Source organism: Myotis lucifugus, unplaced genomic scaffold, assembly GCF_000147115.1.
Source record: "Myotis lucifugus unplaced genomic scaffold, Myoluc2.0 scaffold_181, whole genome shotgun sequence".
NCBI lineage: Eukaryota > Metazoa > Chordata > Mammalia > Chiroptera > Vespertilionidae > Myotis > Myotis lucifugus.
In genome coordinates this window covers 1,465,664-1,482,174 of record NW_005871229.1, presented here as the reverse complement: position 1 = coordinate 1,482,174, position 16,511 = coordinate 1,465,664, and the positions used below count along the sequence as shown (strand labels likewise).

Sequence of the window (16,511 nt, the reverse complement as noted above, 5' to 3'; positions counted from 1 at the left end):
AGTTCTATATTCACTTGAGAAATTAACAGACCCAGCACCACACCATTATTGTGGACAAAGGCTCCTCCTGCAGCCCAGGCCCTGGGCTGACACCGTGGTGCCTGCCTGGCGCGTGGGGCTGCTGAGCGACTCCAGCCTTAGGTGAGGGAGAGGGGACAGGTGGGGTCGCTCCTGTCCAGGGTGTGGTTGGCAGCCTGCTTCCTGCAGGGGAGGCTGGGTCCGCAGGCGGCTCCTCCAGAGCCCCCTTCCTGCTCACTTGTGTCCAGTAGGGCTGATTAGAGACCCCAGGTGCCCCGTGGGGAGCAAGGGTGATGGGGTGAGGTGGAGGGAGATGCTTAACTTTGGCAGGGACACTGGCAGAGGACAAGGTTTGTCACACGAGTCCGATCAGACTGCATCCCTGTCCAATCAGAAGGTCAATCACTCAATCTCAATCTCTTTTTCTCTCTCTCTCTTTCCTCCCCCCCCCCCAAAAACAACCTCAAGATCGCGAAGCCGGCCCCGAAAGTCTCACCGCCACCGCCACCACCACAGGCTCTCGCGATCCCAGAGCTCGGAGTCCCGGTCCTCCAGCTGCGAGAGCAGGTAGCCCGTCGCCCCAAAGGGCCCCTCACCCAGCCGCTGCCCAGAGCCCAGTTTCTGTTACATCAGCTTTGCCTCCCATGCCACTGTCCCAGCAGAGGGATGCCCCCTTCCCCACTCCCCACCCCCGGCACTGTCATCACTTCCCTGGAGAGTCGCTGCCTGCACTCCAGGGACCACCATCACCACTAACCAACACACATGCCTCCTTGGTACCTGTGACCACACTGGGGAGCGCAGGCTCTCCCACTCTCAGCTACAGGGGCTCCTCCACCACCTTAGGCAATAGGTGCTTGGTGATCCCCATTGTAGAGATGAGGACACTGAGGCTCAGAGAGGTTAGGAACTTGCTCCTCACTTAGCGACTGAGTGACAGACGAAGATTGAACTGGGGCGTCTGGCTCTGGACTTTGCGCTCCCGCTAAGGGTTGCTCTAAGCACAGAGATGTTAAGCAACCTATGAAAGGTCACACAGCACAAAGTGCCTCGTTCTGAGGCCCTTCCTGTGCTGACGCGCTGCTGCCCCGGCCTGAGGAGAACAGAAGAAGGAGTGGCTTTGTGGGTGCCAGTGATTGAAACTGCTGACGTGCAGTGGGAACACCAAGGCCACCTGAGCACCAGGCCAGCTTCCGGATGCCGGCGACCACTTTATTTTTTCTTAAATGCTTCTCCCACATGGCTACGTGTTCACGTCACCGGGGAGGTCTTTAAATCTCACTGTCCTGGTCCCGCTGCATCCCAGTCCGCTCAGAAGCTCTGGAGCAAGGAGGAGGGGAAATGCCTCTCCAAGCCCATGGGGTCTGGCACTGAGCTACCCTTTCACGTACCTTTTCTCTCTCAATCATCCCAAGGAGGCCGCGGGCTAGCCCAGGCCTTCTTCACTTTGGCTGCCCTTTGCCATCACCTTGGAAGTTTTTTAAAATACCAGTGCCTGGATCCCACCCTGCATACGGTGAGATTCAGTTCGGATGAGGGCGGGGCGAGGAGGGAGAATTTTCCGTTTCCCTGGGCGAGTGAGCGAGGTGCCGAGCGTGAGGAACCTAAACGAGGGCCCTTTCTGAGTCAGAGGTGCCTCTGGGTGGGACGCCGGGCAGGGTAGCCAGACCTCGGCCTGACAGGCTTGCAGGAGGCAGCTTTGTCACTTTTGTCAGCTACATTTTCCCCAAGCGTTTTGGGTGTCAGTAAGATGCCTGTTTCACAGATGGCGAAGTCACATACACAAAGACACACAGAAATCTGCGGTTATATTTATAGACAAACATGAAAACACAGACGGACAGGCCCAGACACACACACAGTCACCTCCAGGCACGGCACACAGATACCTCTCAGATGTGCGAAGGACACTAAACTGAATCAGGGTAGGGACCTTTCCTGTCTTCATAGCTGAACCCGGCCCCTAAAACGGTGCCAGGTGCGTAAATAAACATTTGTTAAATGAACAAGTGAGGCAATGAGAGAATGAATGAATGGGCAGGTGGGTGGGTGGGTGGATGGATGCGCGTGGAGTTTATACAAACACACACTCTAGTCCTCAGATCCTATGGGACCCTCAGCCTCCTCTCTGCCAAGCTCCCCTTGGACAGACCCTCAGGTCTCTCTCCCTGACCCCAGGCACCGCGGCCGGTCCCCCGAGGAAGGGCGGAAGTCTCGCCACAGGCACTCCCGCCGCTGCTCCAAGACCCTCGGCAAGGCCAGCCCCCAGGCCCGGTCCAGCCACCCGCCTAGCCAGCCCCTCCAGATGCTCAGCCTCCTGTCGGCCAGGGGTGTAGTAAGTATTCTGCACGGCTCCTCGGCCAGTCTTGGCCATGACACCTGGGGGGGTGCGGGGGGGACAAGTTGAGGGCAGTGTATACCACACGTTAATTCAGTTCCGGGCAGCTACCCCCCTGGTTTCAGACCTCGTTGTAGATCAACCCAATGCTCGTTCGCCAGCCTTTGGCAGCACTCGGCTTGGGGACTGGGGCTGGGCTGGGTGGTAGACAAATGGAAATCCCCGGGGATGTTGAAACATACATAGTGACAGTCTCCAGAGTGACATCTCCGGGAACGCAGGTGTGAGGCACTGGGGGAGCCTCCTGGGGGAGGAAGGGACAGGAAGCACCCCAGCTGATCAATGAAGTCCACGTCTCTGACGCAGCCAGACCCCGGCGTTGACTGCCGCCGGGACGTGGCTTCACTGTGTGAACACAGCCCTGCATGCATGGCCCTGCATCCTCTCGCGGTCTGCAGAGGTCTGGGGGCGGGGGGAAGGGCGGGGCGGGGCGGGCATAGCTCCTCTCCCTAGTCCCTTCCACAGCTGGGACCAAAAAAAAAGGCAAAACGGCTCCGAGAGGTTGAGGTCTGGGTACAGACCACAGAGCAGAGCAAGTGGTCCTGGGCCACACGCCCTCCTCCAACTGTGACTCCAGGCGGCCGACCCACGAAGCCCCTGGGCAAGGGGGTGGAGATGAGGTGGACACGGGTCCCAGCGTTGCCACTTCCTGGCTGTGCCGCTTTGGGAAGGTCACTTAGCCTCATTGAAACTCAGTTTTCTCATCGGTAAACATTTCCAGAGGGGTGGTTGGGGATATACAAAACATAAAGTATATGACGGCCTGTTGTAGATGCTAAGGACAGACAGACCCCGAGGGAGTCTGCAGGTGTGACTGCCGGTAGGAGGGACCCCTCTGTCTGGCCATGAGCAAACGGGTGATTTCAGGCTGCTGCTCCCTTAGGAAGGATGCGGAGGAAGACGGGGAAAGAGGTGCTTGCTGGGAGGTCAGGGAAGAGAAGGTGATGACAAGCCTCGTTGGGTCTGATTGACACACTGGTTGGCTCCGTCGTGCATTCTAGACCCTCCGTTACCAGCCAAGGCGCCCTGAACCACCGAGGTTCAACCTGCCCAATTCCCCCCGTTGCTGGAACCGCCACACCTCCCAGCCTCCCCGAGACGTGCCTGTGTGCTGGGTGCTGGCACCTGCAGCCTGCCCGCCCCGAGTGCCTCTGAGGCCCCTGTGTGCAGAGGTTTGGAGTCCGGTTCCAGGCTTGGCTCGACAATTCCTTTTATCCCTCCCAGCCTCGGCTTCCTCACCTGCAAAATGAGGAGATGGTCTCCCCGGGGGAATTGGTGCAAAGGTGGAGATACGTTTAAAATCCAAGCAGTAAGAATGCTTCTGAGTCAGTGAAGCCACCCAGTCTCCCCGGCCATGGCATTTGTGGCAACCCATTCGGTGGCCCCCAGGACCCTCATGAAAAAGTGCCCCTGGGAGCAGCTGGCTGTGTCGTCACCTGCCTGGGACGGGTTCCTGACAGCGCAGGTCTGTCCGGAAGTCGGGGGGAGAGTGGTCCCCCCACAGCCGCTGTGGGACAAGATCGCTGTCGGCTCTTGGAGCCGTGATGTCCCCGTGGGCCCAGCCTTCTCAGAAGAGCTGCAAGCTCATCCCTGGGTAGAAGGCAGGGACCTTGAGAGCTCGCCCGACAACTCCCGATTCCAGGAAGAGAAAGCCGCACAGAAGGCCAGTGACCTCCACGCGCCATGGCAAGTGGGAGCTGTTGGCGCACACGGTCACGAGGTGTGGTCCAAGGCTGGCTCCACACTCAGCATCGGTACTGCAGCCTTTGGAGCCACAGTTTCCTCATCTGTTAAAAAATGAAGACAAGGCTCTTCTTCAGAAGCCTTGTTGTTAGGACAAAAGCAAAGCAACGAGGTGAACCAAAAGCAAAGCAAAGCTCCCAGTGCGTGGCACAGGGCAGACCCAGCTGTGTTAGCGGGTGTCATGACAACAGCGTCCCGGTGCCGGCTCTGCCCCTCCCACTGGGCACCTTCAGCAGGTCCCATGAACTGGCTGTGCCTCTGTTTCCTCTAAATCTGCAAACTCAGATACTAATGTGACCTCCCTCCTCACAGGCCCGTGTGCGGGTTCAGTGAGCCCGTGCAAGTAAACATCTTAGGCTGCAGCAGGCAATGCACATGCTGTTCTGGTCGATGCTAATGATGTAGCAGGGGAAGCAGGAGTGGTAGCAGCCATGGTGGTGATAGTGACACAGGGTAGTGTGGTTCTGGCCGACTAGACAGCGGACGAGGGGGACTTAGAGCCAGGCCCTGCTCCCCACTGCCTTCAGTTTCCTTTCGCCCTGGAGGGCGGCTGCAGCCCGTGTGGCTGGGCCCACCCCCTCGTGGTTGCCTGACTTGTGGGCACATCGGATGCCCCCCAGTTCTGGCCCTGAGTGCCCTCCAGGCCAGACCCTCTCTCCTCTTCTCTTCTGCAAAGGCAGAGATGAGACAAGGTGCCAGGTGGGACCAGAGGTTTTCCAAGTCCTGGCCCCACATTTTTCCTGAGCTCCCTGTTAAAGAGAACAGCACGCCACTGTCATTGATCACCCGTTCAGTCATCCATTCCCATCGACCAGTTACCCACTGAGCATCTATGAAGGGTCAGCTCTGACCTTGTCTGGGGATCCAGTGGGTGAGGAGCAGTCTGTGCCTCGTGGGCGGCGGCAGACGGGTAGACACTGTGTAGGACAATCCACAGCAGTGAGTGCAGGGATGCTGAGGCGGCTCGAAGGCGAGCGGCTGGCACAGGACTCGGGGGTTATTTAGGGCAGAGAAGGCTAACTAACTGGGAAGCCAAAGGTGAGCGGGAGTGAGCCGAAGGAAGCAGGAAGTGAAGGCCGGAGTCGGGGATGGAGACAGAATTCCAGGACAGGAGGTGGGGGTCTCCTGTGCCACGGTTCCTGCCCCACTCCATTGCAGGCATTTCATATGCACAGCTCTTTGAAAAATCAAGGGTGGTGTATCACATCAAGGGGCATATTTGCATATATGAATATGCAAATCCGGGGTCCTGTCTCATTGCAATCCTACTTGGTGAGCTAAAGATAACCTGAAGCCCTCTTGCTGGGCCTGAGCTCAAATCCAAATGGAGGCTCCCAAGGAAACAATTCAGGGACCCTTCACAGCCTCATTCACGCTCCTGATCTCCACTCGACCATCTCGTCCAGGCCTTAGAGAGACAGAGACATGAATAGAACCCTCCCCTTGAACTCCAGAGCTCACAGGCTAGTAGTCAACAGAATGCTGCGACACAGTGAGATAAGTGTTGCAATTAGGGCGAGACCGAGTCGGTGAGCACCTCCTCGATTGTTAAAATATTCAAATACTTGCACACCGGTTGCTAAATAGACCCTGTCATCACCATCTCCACCCCCCACTGCCACCTGCCCTCTCCCCCACCCCCACTCAACAAAGCCATCTCCTTTCTCCTCTGGTGCTTTCTGGACCCCTTACAGTCCAGCAACAAAGAGTTATACTGGACAGCCCTTCAGTACCAAGGCCAGCGACCTGTGGAAGGAGTATCCACACCCAACCAATTATCGTTGAATATTTTTAACATCACCTCTAAGGGTGATGGAAGCAGATACAATGGGTAGTAGGACCACAGAAGAAGGACCAGACAGTATTGTCTTGGTGTCTGAGAGGGCTTTATAAATAAAGGGACATTTGAGCTGGGCTTTGAAGGATGAGTAGGAGTTCACCAAATTGAGATGGATGATGACAGAGGGAGGGGGACACTATGTGCCAGGCCCTGTCACATATTTTACACAGTTTTTCCCCACTTGATCCACAGAATAGTTTTTTGAGGATACAATTATTATCACTATTTTTCAGATGGAAAAACTGAGGCTCAGAGAGGTGAAATGACTTGGGCAGGTAGCCCAATTGGGAGGAAGGGGAGCTGGTATGAATCATCGCTTGTGCCGCAGAAGCTTACTCTGAGAGCCAGAGCATGGAATGAATGGCAGGTTGGCGGCCCCAAGGTTTGGCGACACCCTGTTTACAAAATAGGAAGCATATCGCCATGTAACTGGGAGGGAGTCAGGACAGGGCTGATCGAGACGGAAGCTGGACCCAGGAGCAGGGCAGGCTCTGTTTCTCCTCCTCCAGAATCTAGCTGGGGCTAACGGTCGCCACAAACTCGTTGCCAATAAAAATCTGCCCAGATGCCCCAAAAAAAACAAGAAGGAAAAAAGCAGAACTTGGGGTCCATAAAAGAGGGTCTCATGACATCTGTCTACAAGAAGAGGCAATGGAGGGCAGTGATGAAGACTTTGAGGCAGATCTGGATACTCGAAAGGTCTTGACCTTGTCTCCCTGTGAGACCCTGGTAACAGCAATAACTAATGCGCCAGGTGCTAGGCTGAATTCTGTGCATGTGTCATCTGATTTATTTCTCCTAGTAGCCCTTCAAGGGCTTCCACTAATACCCCCTTTTACAATGAGGAAACTATAGCCTAGAAAAACCTAGGAAGAGGCAACTTCTCAATGGAGAAGCTAAGATTCTCACCCAGAACGCCCACCTCAGAGACCGTGTGTGTAGCTGCCCGGCCTCCCTCCTGTAATTTCACTTCGTTGGGCCTCTGTGTCCTTGTCTGTACCTTGGGCTGATCGGGCAGTCGTGCAGATGGACTGAGATAGACTCTTCATTCATTTGAAGACATGCACAAAGCACCTACTGTGTGCCAGGCACTGGTGAGCAGGCAAGGCTCCTGCCTCCTGCAGCTGCAGTTCTGTGTGGAAACAGCCCAGTGCTTGGGTGACACCCCCAGTGCAGTGTCACTCGGGCTGTTGTTTGTTGTCAGAGTGGCTTCATTAGACTTACTCCAAATAGACCCAGACGTGATGTTTTGGAGTATCTCTCACTTTGCAAGGTTTAATCACAGCCAAGCTCTCTGGTGACCTGCAGAGCAACCCTCGGAGAAGGGCGGGAAGGCATTCTGCTTCCTATTTTGTAAACAGGGAAACTGAGGCCAAGGGGCAGCACGTGGGGGGCCCTGGCCTTTGGAGCCCTGGCCCAGGCTCCTGCAGATTCTGCAAAAGCCCCCGGGCTCTCCCTGGACAGGAACGTTCCATGCCCAGCGCATTCCCTGCGGTTTAGAGGAGAGGGACCAGCGTGCAGAAGGGCAGCCTGAGGCTTGAGGGGTTGTGAGACCCGTGGGTTGTGTGTGTTTTTAGTGGAAAGTGGCATCTCCCACCAGAAAAGGTCAGCCGGGCATGGCCTCAGGAGAAAGGATGCGCCTTTAAATGAATGCAGCTCCTTCCACTGCCTGGGGTCCTCTTGGTTGTTGGGGCTGGTGAAAACCCATCCAACTGGATCCGTGCTGAGAGGGCTGAGAACCGGGGGGCTGGGGCCAGCAAGCGGGCCTTCAGCGAAATTAGAAGCTGGAGCCGCCCATACTCATCTGGAGGGAAAGACAGGAGGAGGCCAGACCACTCCCTGGGCCCAAGGTCAAATGCGGTGCACAGCCCCACAATGGCTCCAGCCCCCTGGCCTCTGTCACCTCCCCTCAGTCCCCAGCAGGTCTCCCTCTCCTTCTCCAGCCCCTGCTCCCCTCCAGTGAACTCCCAACAGGTCAATGAATCCATTCTTTTCCTGTCTTCCTAATTAGTTTGCAAAGGAAGATGAACAACAGCAAGCAAAATAAACTGAATGTCTGTGCAACAAAAGGATTTTTTAAAAAGAAACAACCAGCCCCTCTAGCTAAAAGCTCTGCCAGCAGCTCTCGGTTCACTTGAGAGTTTCCAGCCCCCGTTTGCAGGGAAGGGAAAGAAATTTATAGCCGTCTCTCTCCACGGGGCCCTTCGGAGCTCAGCAAATGGACTTGTTCAGCTTAATTGGAATTCTCTTCCTGATTGTATTTTTGTAACCTATTAGGCTATGCTGCCTCTTGATCTCGGAATTCGGCTGAAATTAAATTTTAAAGTGTAAGTGAGAGGTTGTCTTTTTCCCCCGTTCTTGATTAAATAATGATTTGAGACAAAAACAATAAATAACAGTGCCGGCTTCCCTGGAGGCTGAGCGAGACTCCCAGTGAAACGCCGCAGCCGGAGTTCGTGGTGAGGGGACTTAATTACTTATTAGAAAAACTCAAGTGTTAACGCCGAGTGTGTTGGGAAAGGAGATGAGGCAGGCTGATGAGCGCGGGGGAGGACGGGAGCTTCAGCCGAGGAGCTGCAGGAGAGGGGCTGCTTGCTCGCTCCCATGGCCAGGAGCTTGTCCCTTAAAAATCAAATCTGAGGTCGGCAGTCCTTCCCATCGATAAGGCTTATGCTCTGGTCTCCTAGTTCGTTTCATTGACAAAGCCCGGGAGGGGTGAAAGGTCGAGATGGGGGAGCGGGAGCGATCCACTGTAGCTCTGGAAGGTGAGACGGGCCACACAGCACACAGGTGTCCCTGTTGCTTTAAGAGTGAGGGGGTAACAACACTTAGAACAGAGGGGCACAGACTCTGGTGTCTCAGGGGCCTTGTGGGGGGCCTTGTGGGGCTTGGGGCCGGAGAGCTCAGGCCCCGACAAGGCCGCCGCCGTGACTCTCACGCTGATACTGCAGGAATGTGCACCCAGCATTGCAAGATCTTATTTCTTCAACACGAACCGGAACGGGGTTGTTAGGTGAAAGCACCCCATTCTACAGTGTTGTCAGTTAGTCAGCAGTGGAAGAGCCGCATGTGGCTCTCGAGCTGCAGTTTGCCAACCACTGGGTTAGTGTATATTGGTGGTTGCGCATACGAAGGGGCGTATCCAAAACAAAGCATCTCTGTCCCCCCGGGGGTTCATGGTCAACTTCCAGCTGCCAGGCGATGTCTCTGTCCGTCCAAGGCCGCCTTGCGTGGCCATGAGGCCGTCCGGACAAATGCGAGAAGTGAGAGCTCGGGCGCGGGCTTCAGCCCGAGTGGGAGTGGCGGGATGGGGAGTCAACGCGCAGCCCCGCCCAGGCTGAGCCGGGCCCTGGCGTCAGTTCTGCCCCGGCTCCTGTCCTCCGGCGCCCACTGTGGCAGCTGGTTTGATACATCTTCTACTGGGTCCCCCTCTCCCTCATCTCATCCCCCCATGTCCCTACGGCCACGCCCTCTGGGACACACTACCAGCACTCGAATTCCCGGCTCCATTTCCCGGAGAACCCATAGTAAGGCCGGTGCTGTTCACCTGGTGGTTAAGCAGATCTTACCGGGGCTGAAGGTTCAAGTCAAGACCGAAGGGTGGGCCTTTGTGAAGACATGAAAGGAAGGGCAAGGCCGAGGTGGAGGAAGGAGTCAGAGGGGACCAAAGAGGACAGCCCTGGTCTGAGGAGCTCCCCATCTTAAATGGGTCCCTGGCTCCCTGCAGACACTGTTACTGGGCAGCAGGTCTAGGTGGCTCCTAGCAAGTATCTTGAGCACCGTTTTGCAGCCAAGCCGGGAAGAAAGGGGCAGGCAGCAGCTGCGGGCCTAGCGGAGAAAGTCCCAGTGGATGGAGAAGAGCTCAGAGATGAATTTTGAGAGGCTGTTACGTAAAGGAGGAGACAGGGTGGAGCCGGGCAGCTGCCCTGGTGTCAGGGTGGTACGGGCCTGTTTGCATCTTCCATGCTGGAGTGGGCGCCCGGCTCAGAAGGAGACCCCGAGACGGGAGGGCAGAGGCCAGGGACGGAGTCGAGACTTGGTCATGTGCGTCCTTGTAGCTGTCACCCCCCCCCCCCCCACACACACACACACACACACACACGCATTCCCTCTGGCTCCCTTCAGTTGTGTCTCCTCTTTGTGTGGGTGAATGGCAAGCTCTGGAAAAGGTAGAGTCAGGCTGCGAGGCCATTAAACTAACCAGACGTCTCTAATGAATGTATTAAAACGTCCTGTCCCCTGGAAATATCGATGAGCCATCAAGACGTGTAAAGACAGAACCAAATAGATTTCAGCGGAAAGAAGCAGGGATGCATGTCCTCCCTCCCCCCACCCACCCCAGGTAAATACTCCAACCCAAGCAGGTCAAATAGAGTGAGAAGGATTGTATGTTCGGAACCTGCCAGGGATGTGACGTGACCCTGCTGTGCCCTGGGCCGTGGGGTGAACCCCCTCCCCCCACTGACCAGGCCGGTTGTGAATCCCGACCTGGGGCACCGCAGCCAGAGGGCAGGGCTGTAAAGGACGCGGTCATGCGTGTCACAGAATAAGATTCATCCCGAGCAGCGGGACTTGTAAACAGGCCGCAGGGGTTGGTATTTTTAGGCACCAGGTGGGGGTCATGTCAACCCCGTGGGGTCATGGCAGTAGCACCGTTCTCTCTGTTTTCTGGTGACAATGGGAAGCACGATGCCATGTAGAATTCTTGGTTCTAAACTCGCAAGTTCCGTGTGGATATTGGCTGTGGTCAGGTAGAGACGCCCCGAAAGTGTCCCCCTGAGCGCAGGGTGTGGGGTGGAGAAGAAAAGGTCCCCTTCTCCCGCCACCAGCCCTAAGGGGCCTCCCACTCGCCAAATCTTTGCCGGCGGGGACCCACAATGCACTAGGGCCAATCATGTGAAATGAGCAGCCAAGGCTTTGCGCACAGACAAGGGGAGGGTCCAGCTCTGCCAGGTTCTGGGGAGAGAAAGGCCCAGCCTGGCTGCGCCCAGCGAGCAGGCCAGGGATCACGGGAATCGCTGTTCTCTCGGCCCCTTAACTGGAGCCTGGTTCCCTCCAAGGAGGGCTTGCCTGGTTCACCGGTGACATCCCGGCCACCAGACACCCACCACCTCTGAGGAGTCTTGGAGCCCATCCCTGGTCCACGCCCCAGCTGAGCGCTCGGCCCCAGCGCCGGGCCCGGGGCACTTCCTGACTCCTGACCGGCCGTGGAAATACACCTCTCCTTCCCCACTCCCGTGACAGCCATGTTGCCAAGAGGAAGACAAAACAGAACTAGAAACTCCGCCTAAGCAACTTATTTTGAGGTCCCTTCTCCAGGGCACAGCTAGCCGGGACCCAAGCAGGGACAGCAGCCGCCATGCTGGGTAGACCATGGCCACGCTGGGCCATCCCTTGGCTGTGCCCAAAGCCTCCTGGGAGAATCCACAAGGAAGCCCTGCCCCCCAGGCCCGGAGCTGACATGCTGAGCTGTCAGAGGCACCTCGGCGACTCTCCCAGTTGCGTGTTTCTGTGTCTCACCCTCAGGCCAACTGCTGAGAAGGCAGGAATGTTCCTAAGAAAGCCCGCAATGCGTGAGATAAAGTGGGGGCAGGCAGGCTGTGATGGTGAGGCCCACAGAGTATGTGTGTGGGGTCCGGGAAGCGTCTGCATGTCTATAAGTCAAGCCAGCGCACTTCAGTGAAATGCGTGCTCCTGCCTTGGCAAGCCTGTCTTCACAAGCATCTCCGATCTAAGTCGGGGATCTCAGGCCCTTCAGGGCGCCGGGCAGGGCGTGGCAGGGTGGGAAACCTGCCCAGGGCCTGGCCCTCCCTTCTCGACCGCCGCCTCCACCAGGCGGCACCTGGATGGGCCTCCCACACCTGCACGCTGACACCTCAGCCTGAACCTCCAAGGCCTGTCCAGAGAGGCCCCTGGAGCTGGGAGTGTGCACACCTTCGAGAACAGGTAGATCCAGGGATGAGCCACAGAGACCCTGGGGGCTCGGGCCATTTAAACAGGATCCTGGGGTCTCAGGTGCTGGGAGAGTCGTTCCCAAGGCGCCCTCTTGATCCCATGGGGATGGTTATCCTTGGAGGAGGCCCAGGCAGGGGTTCCTCTTGCCGCAGCTAAAACGCCTGCACTGTTGGCGGGGACCAGAGCCAAACCCGGTGTCATCCCAGGTGAGACACCCAGAACTGAGAGAAAAGCGTCCGCTGCACTTCTAACACACCGCCGCCTTCCCACGGGCGGCTCTCCATCACCCCTCACTCCTCCGTCTGTCTTAGGTGAACCCCTCCTCGTTCCCAGTCACCCCAAAGCCAAATCTCCAAGCCCCTCCCCAAGCCCCTTGTTGCAAGCAGACCCTCCCTGTGTGGCCTCATCCTGGCACCCAGACAGATGCAGCCTCTGGCCCCGCACATGTCAGCGAGCTTTCTCGGTCCAGCTTGGGCACTAAGGGACTGACGTGAGGTAGCGCTGGCAGCTTGAGGTCCCCTACAGAGGAAGCGAACAGCTCTGCCGCCTCCCCTGTCCAGAACACGGAGAAACCAAAACGCGAAGTTCAGGGCCAAGTGTGAGGGTGTGCAGAAAGGTGTGTGTGTTTTCTTGTCATTTGCGACTCTAATGATGGACTCACGTTGCCCGCTCTTCCCTTTCTCTTACACCTTACCCACCTACTAAAGGAGGAGCTCTTGCTTGGTAAGTGGATGAAATCCGCAAAGACATGAGAGCATTTATTAGACGCCACTGAGAGCCTTAGCTCCTGCTCCGGGGGAAGGACGCACACAGATGCCGTAGAGCTTTTTGTTTGTTTTCAGTCAGACTATTTGACTTCCTCCCCCCACCCCCTTTCTTTTCCCCTTTAATTGAAAACTACTAAAATGTCATTTTGTGACCTTGACTTTACATATATCTTTTTAAAAGCTCATCTTTATTTCATTTCTTTTCCCCATGTGATATTTGTTTAAGGATCTATTCAGGCAACTTTTTATTTAAAAGAAAAAATAGTCCAAATCATTGAGAATTTGGTTGAAGTTTAAAACTTTGGCTTTATCTTTTTTATTTTTTTCAGTTCCAAGATAATTTTTTTTTCAGGCCCACAGTCCCATTTCTTTCCCCTCCCCCTTCCTTTATTTTATTATTGTTTTAGATTAAGGGTGTATCCACCCCCCCTTTCTATTAAGTTGCCTCTTTGGTTTGTGTTAATTCATTAGAAATTAAATTTTGTATAATTTCCTTTTTCTTTTGTTTAATCTGGATCGCATGCTTTTTCTCTGCATGACACCTCAATCTTCCAGTTATCCTAGCAGGGGGTAAATATCTCCTTTCTGTGGTATTCTCTCAGGAAGTTGTGCTTTTGTTTTTTGGCGTCTCTTCTTTCCTCTCTCCTCTCGTTACAGTGCATCATGACGGTAAACATTTCTAGGTTGTCTAGACGCAGCCGCGGCCGATGCTCAGCGCCTCCAACGGGTGTTTTTGCTTTCAGATCACTGGCTCAGGGTCTGCTGCTGACCTCTTTACCAAAACAGCCAGCCCGCTCGCCACCCCCCGCGGACGCTCCCAGGAGTACGACTCAGGCAACGACACCTCCTCGCCGCCCTCCACGCAGATCAGCTCCAGCAGGTCGCGGGGGCAGGAGAAGGAGAGTCCGGGTGGGGAACGCAGCCAGGGCCGGGACCTCACCAGCGGCAACACCTCTGATTCAGGGAACTCCTTCACCACCTCCTCGCCCCAGAACAAGGGGCCGGCTCCGGACAACCTCTCCCCCACCAGCAGGGGCAGAGAGCCAAGGTCAGTCCCCTGGGCGGGAGGAGGGGGCCGCCTTAGCTCCGCATCGCAGTCTCGCACCCTTGCCCTGCACCTCCCACTGGGCTCCCACCCAGGAGTCTTTTATTTGCAAGAGGAAAAAAGTCAACTTGAACTGGCATAGTTTCTAACAAATCCTACTTTTTAAAAATGATTTTTGAAATATTCAGCTTCAGGTACAGCTGGATCCAGGGGCTCAAAAATATATCCTTGGGAATCTGTCTTTCCCATTACATCTCTCAGCTCTGCTTCCCTCTGTTGCTTCATCCTCGAGCAGCCTTCCCAAGGCACTGGCAGATGTCCATCCAGCTAACATTCCATCCGTGTAGCCAGCCACTGGCAGGGAAATGCCTTCCCCCCAAACTTCATCAGAGCACAGGGCAGGTGCTCATCGGCTCTGCTTGGCCAGCTTGGGCCACTTGGACCAACCACTCTGGCCTGGGGGAGGCTGAATTCTTGTCTAGAATAAGTCGCTGTCATTCAAAAGTAGACGACAATATTTACCCAAATGTACTGAAAATTTTGTCCACACAAAAACCTGCAATTAATGTTTGTATAACAGCTTTATTCTTAATTGCGAAAACCTGGAAGTAACAAGATGTCCTTTAGTAGATAAAAGGAGAAATAATCTGTGGAATATTATTCAGACCCAAAAAGAAAAGAGGGGAGAGAGGGGGTGCCAGGCGGTGGGAATGCTCCAAGGCCGGACACAAGGGAGGGGACAGGGACATTCCAGGAGGAACACACAGTCCCCTAGGCCCAGAGTCCAGAGAGGAGAGCCGAGCCTGAAGGCTGAACCTACTGCTGTTGTTGGAACTTGACCCTTGGTCGAAGCCGAGTGCGCAGGTCCTGACCGAGCCCAGCCTGGCCCTAGGCAGTGAGAACAGAGCAGTCGCTGTCCTCGGTGGCTCTGAACAAGCTTCTGTACCCTTTGGGTCTCAGTTCTCCCAGGTGCAGAACGGCTACACGATGGTTTCCAAACTTAATCCAGCTTCTTGATTTTTACCCTCCCTTTGTACTACTCTCACTTCAGTAAACTCACGCTTCATGTGAGGACACTTATGGTACCACCTTAAAGAGAACATCATATCACTTGTCCTAAATAGAAGGCACCCATAAAAGCACATGGTGACACGGTGTGTTTATTTCTAGTTGGTCACAGTGGCCTGCTCCTCTCTGGGAGCCTGCAGCCTGGAGAGGTGGTGAAACCCAGCAGCACCCACACACCTTCCCACTAATGGAATCTAAGGGCCGGGCAAGACTGGGCAGGGAGTAGATCTCCCAGCACGTGATGTGATGTTATTGACCACCGTGCCCCTGCCCAGTGGCCCAAAATATTGTGAAGTGTCCCCTTGGGATGTGTCCCACTCTGCCTCTACTCCAACCTCGGTGGCCTGGGGTCACTTCCCGGAGGCAGGATGGGAAGAGGAGGGAGGGGGTGCCGGGAGCACCACAGCTGAGGCAGAGGCGGGAGGCGAGTACCAGCTCGGGCCCCAGGCCAGAGGCAGGCGGTACTGACGATGCTCTCCCTCCCACAGGGGACTGCAGTCGCCGGTGAAGAAGTCCAGTGCAGTCCCGCCCACGGCCCAGAGCTCCCCCAGGAGACGGTGCTCCCGCAGCTCCTCCCATGCCAGCACCCGGTCCTCCAGCCACTCCTCCCGGTCCCCCAGCCCCAGGGCCTCCCCCAGGTACCCCCGGAGCCGGTCCGCCTCCTCTGGGAAAAGGTGAGTGTGCCTGGCCTGGCTCTGCAGCATTTCCCCTGAGGGAGCTGATGAGGTACCAGGGACTGAGCCGTCCTTGGGCCCGTGGGCAGAGGCGTCAGGCAGACGTGAGTTGAATGCCATTATCCAGTACTAGCTGCTGGCTTTGGGCCTCCGTTCAGTTCTCTGGACATCAGTTTCCTCATGTGCAAAATGAAAATAATAACAATACTTACCCTGAAGGATTGTTCCAAGAACTACAAGGCACTTAGAGCAAAACTTGGAACATCCTATCTAATAAAAGAGAAACATGGTAATTAGCCGTATGGCCGCTACCCTTCCCATTGGCTAATCAGGGTGATATGCAAATTAACTGCCAGCCAAGATGGCGGCCGGCAGCCAGGCAGCTTGAAGTGAACAGGGAGGCTTCCTTGCTTCAGTGACGGAGGAAGCCAAGCTTCCCCGCCTGCACTGCTGGCCTCTGAGCTTGCAGTTTGAAACATTGTAACAAATATAGAAGCTAAACCAAACCCCAGAAACCTCCTTTCAGTCAGCCAGGCTTCAGCCAGCAAGACCGCAACATTGTTTCGAATACAGAAGGTAAACAAAGGCCAGAAACCTGCTTTCAGCAGCCGAGCCTCAGAGAGAAAGCCGGCTCTCAGCTCCAGTGACAGGCATAGAAGGTAAATAAATGCCAGAATAAAAAAAAAAAAAAGGAGAGGTTTGGAGCTTCAGTCACCCGCCAGCCTGAAAACAGCCCTCAGCCCCTCACCCAGACTGGCCAGGCACCCCAGTGGGGACCCCCACCCTGAAGCAACAAGATGGCGGCTAATTTGCATACTGAAGGCAGGCGGTAGCAGGCAAGGCTGTCTGCGGTCTGGGACCCGGATCTGTGATCCTGCCAGGCGGGGGGCAGTGCTTGAGGCTGTCCACGGTCTGGGACCTGGATCCATGTCCTCGCGGGTGGGGCGGCAGTGCTTGAGGCTGTCCGCAGTCCCAGGACCCAGATCTGTGACCCTGCCAGACG

The 16,511-nt window shown here is 55.7% G+C and overlaps 1 protein-coding gene across 1 annotated transcript in view; it reads left to right on the top strand.

Annotated features, from left to right (window-relative positions):
* SRRM4 (serine/arginine repetitive matrix 4) overlaps positions 1-16,511 on the top strand; it is a 343,462-nt gene that overhangs the window by 324,133 nt on the left and 2,818 nt on the right. Inside the window, 4 exon segments of the mRNA XM_023760416.1 lie at positions 487-585; positions 2,197-2,353; positions 13,465-13,769; positions 15,323-15,508. Coding sequence (XP_023616184.1) covers positions 487-585; positions 2,197-2,353; positions 13,465-13,769; positions 15,323-15,508 — 747 coding nt within the window.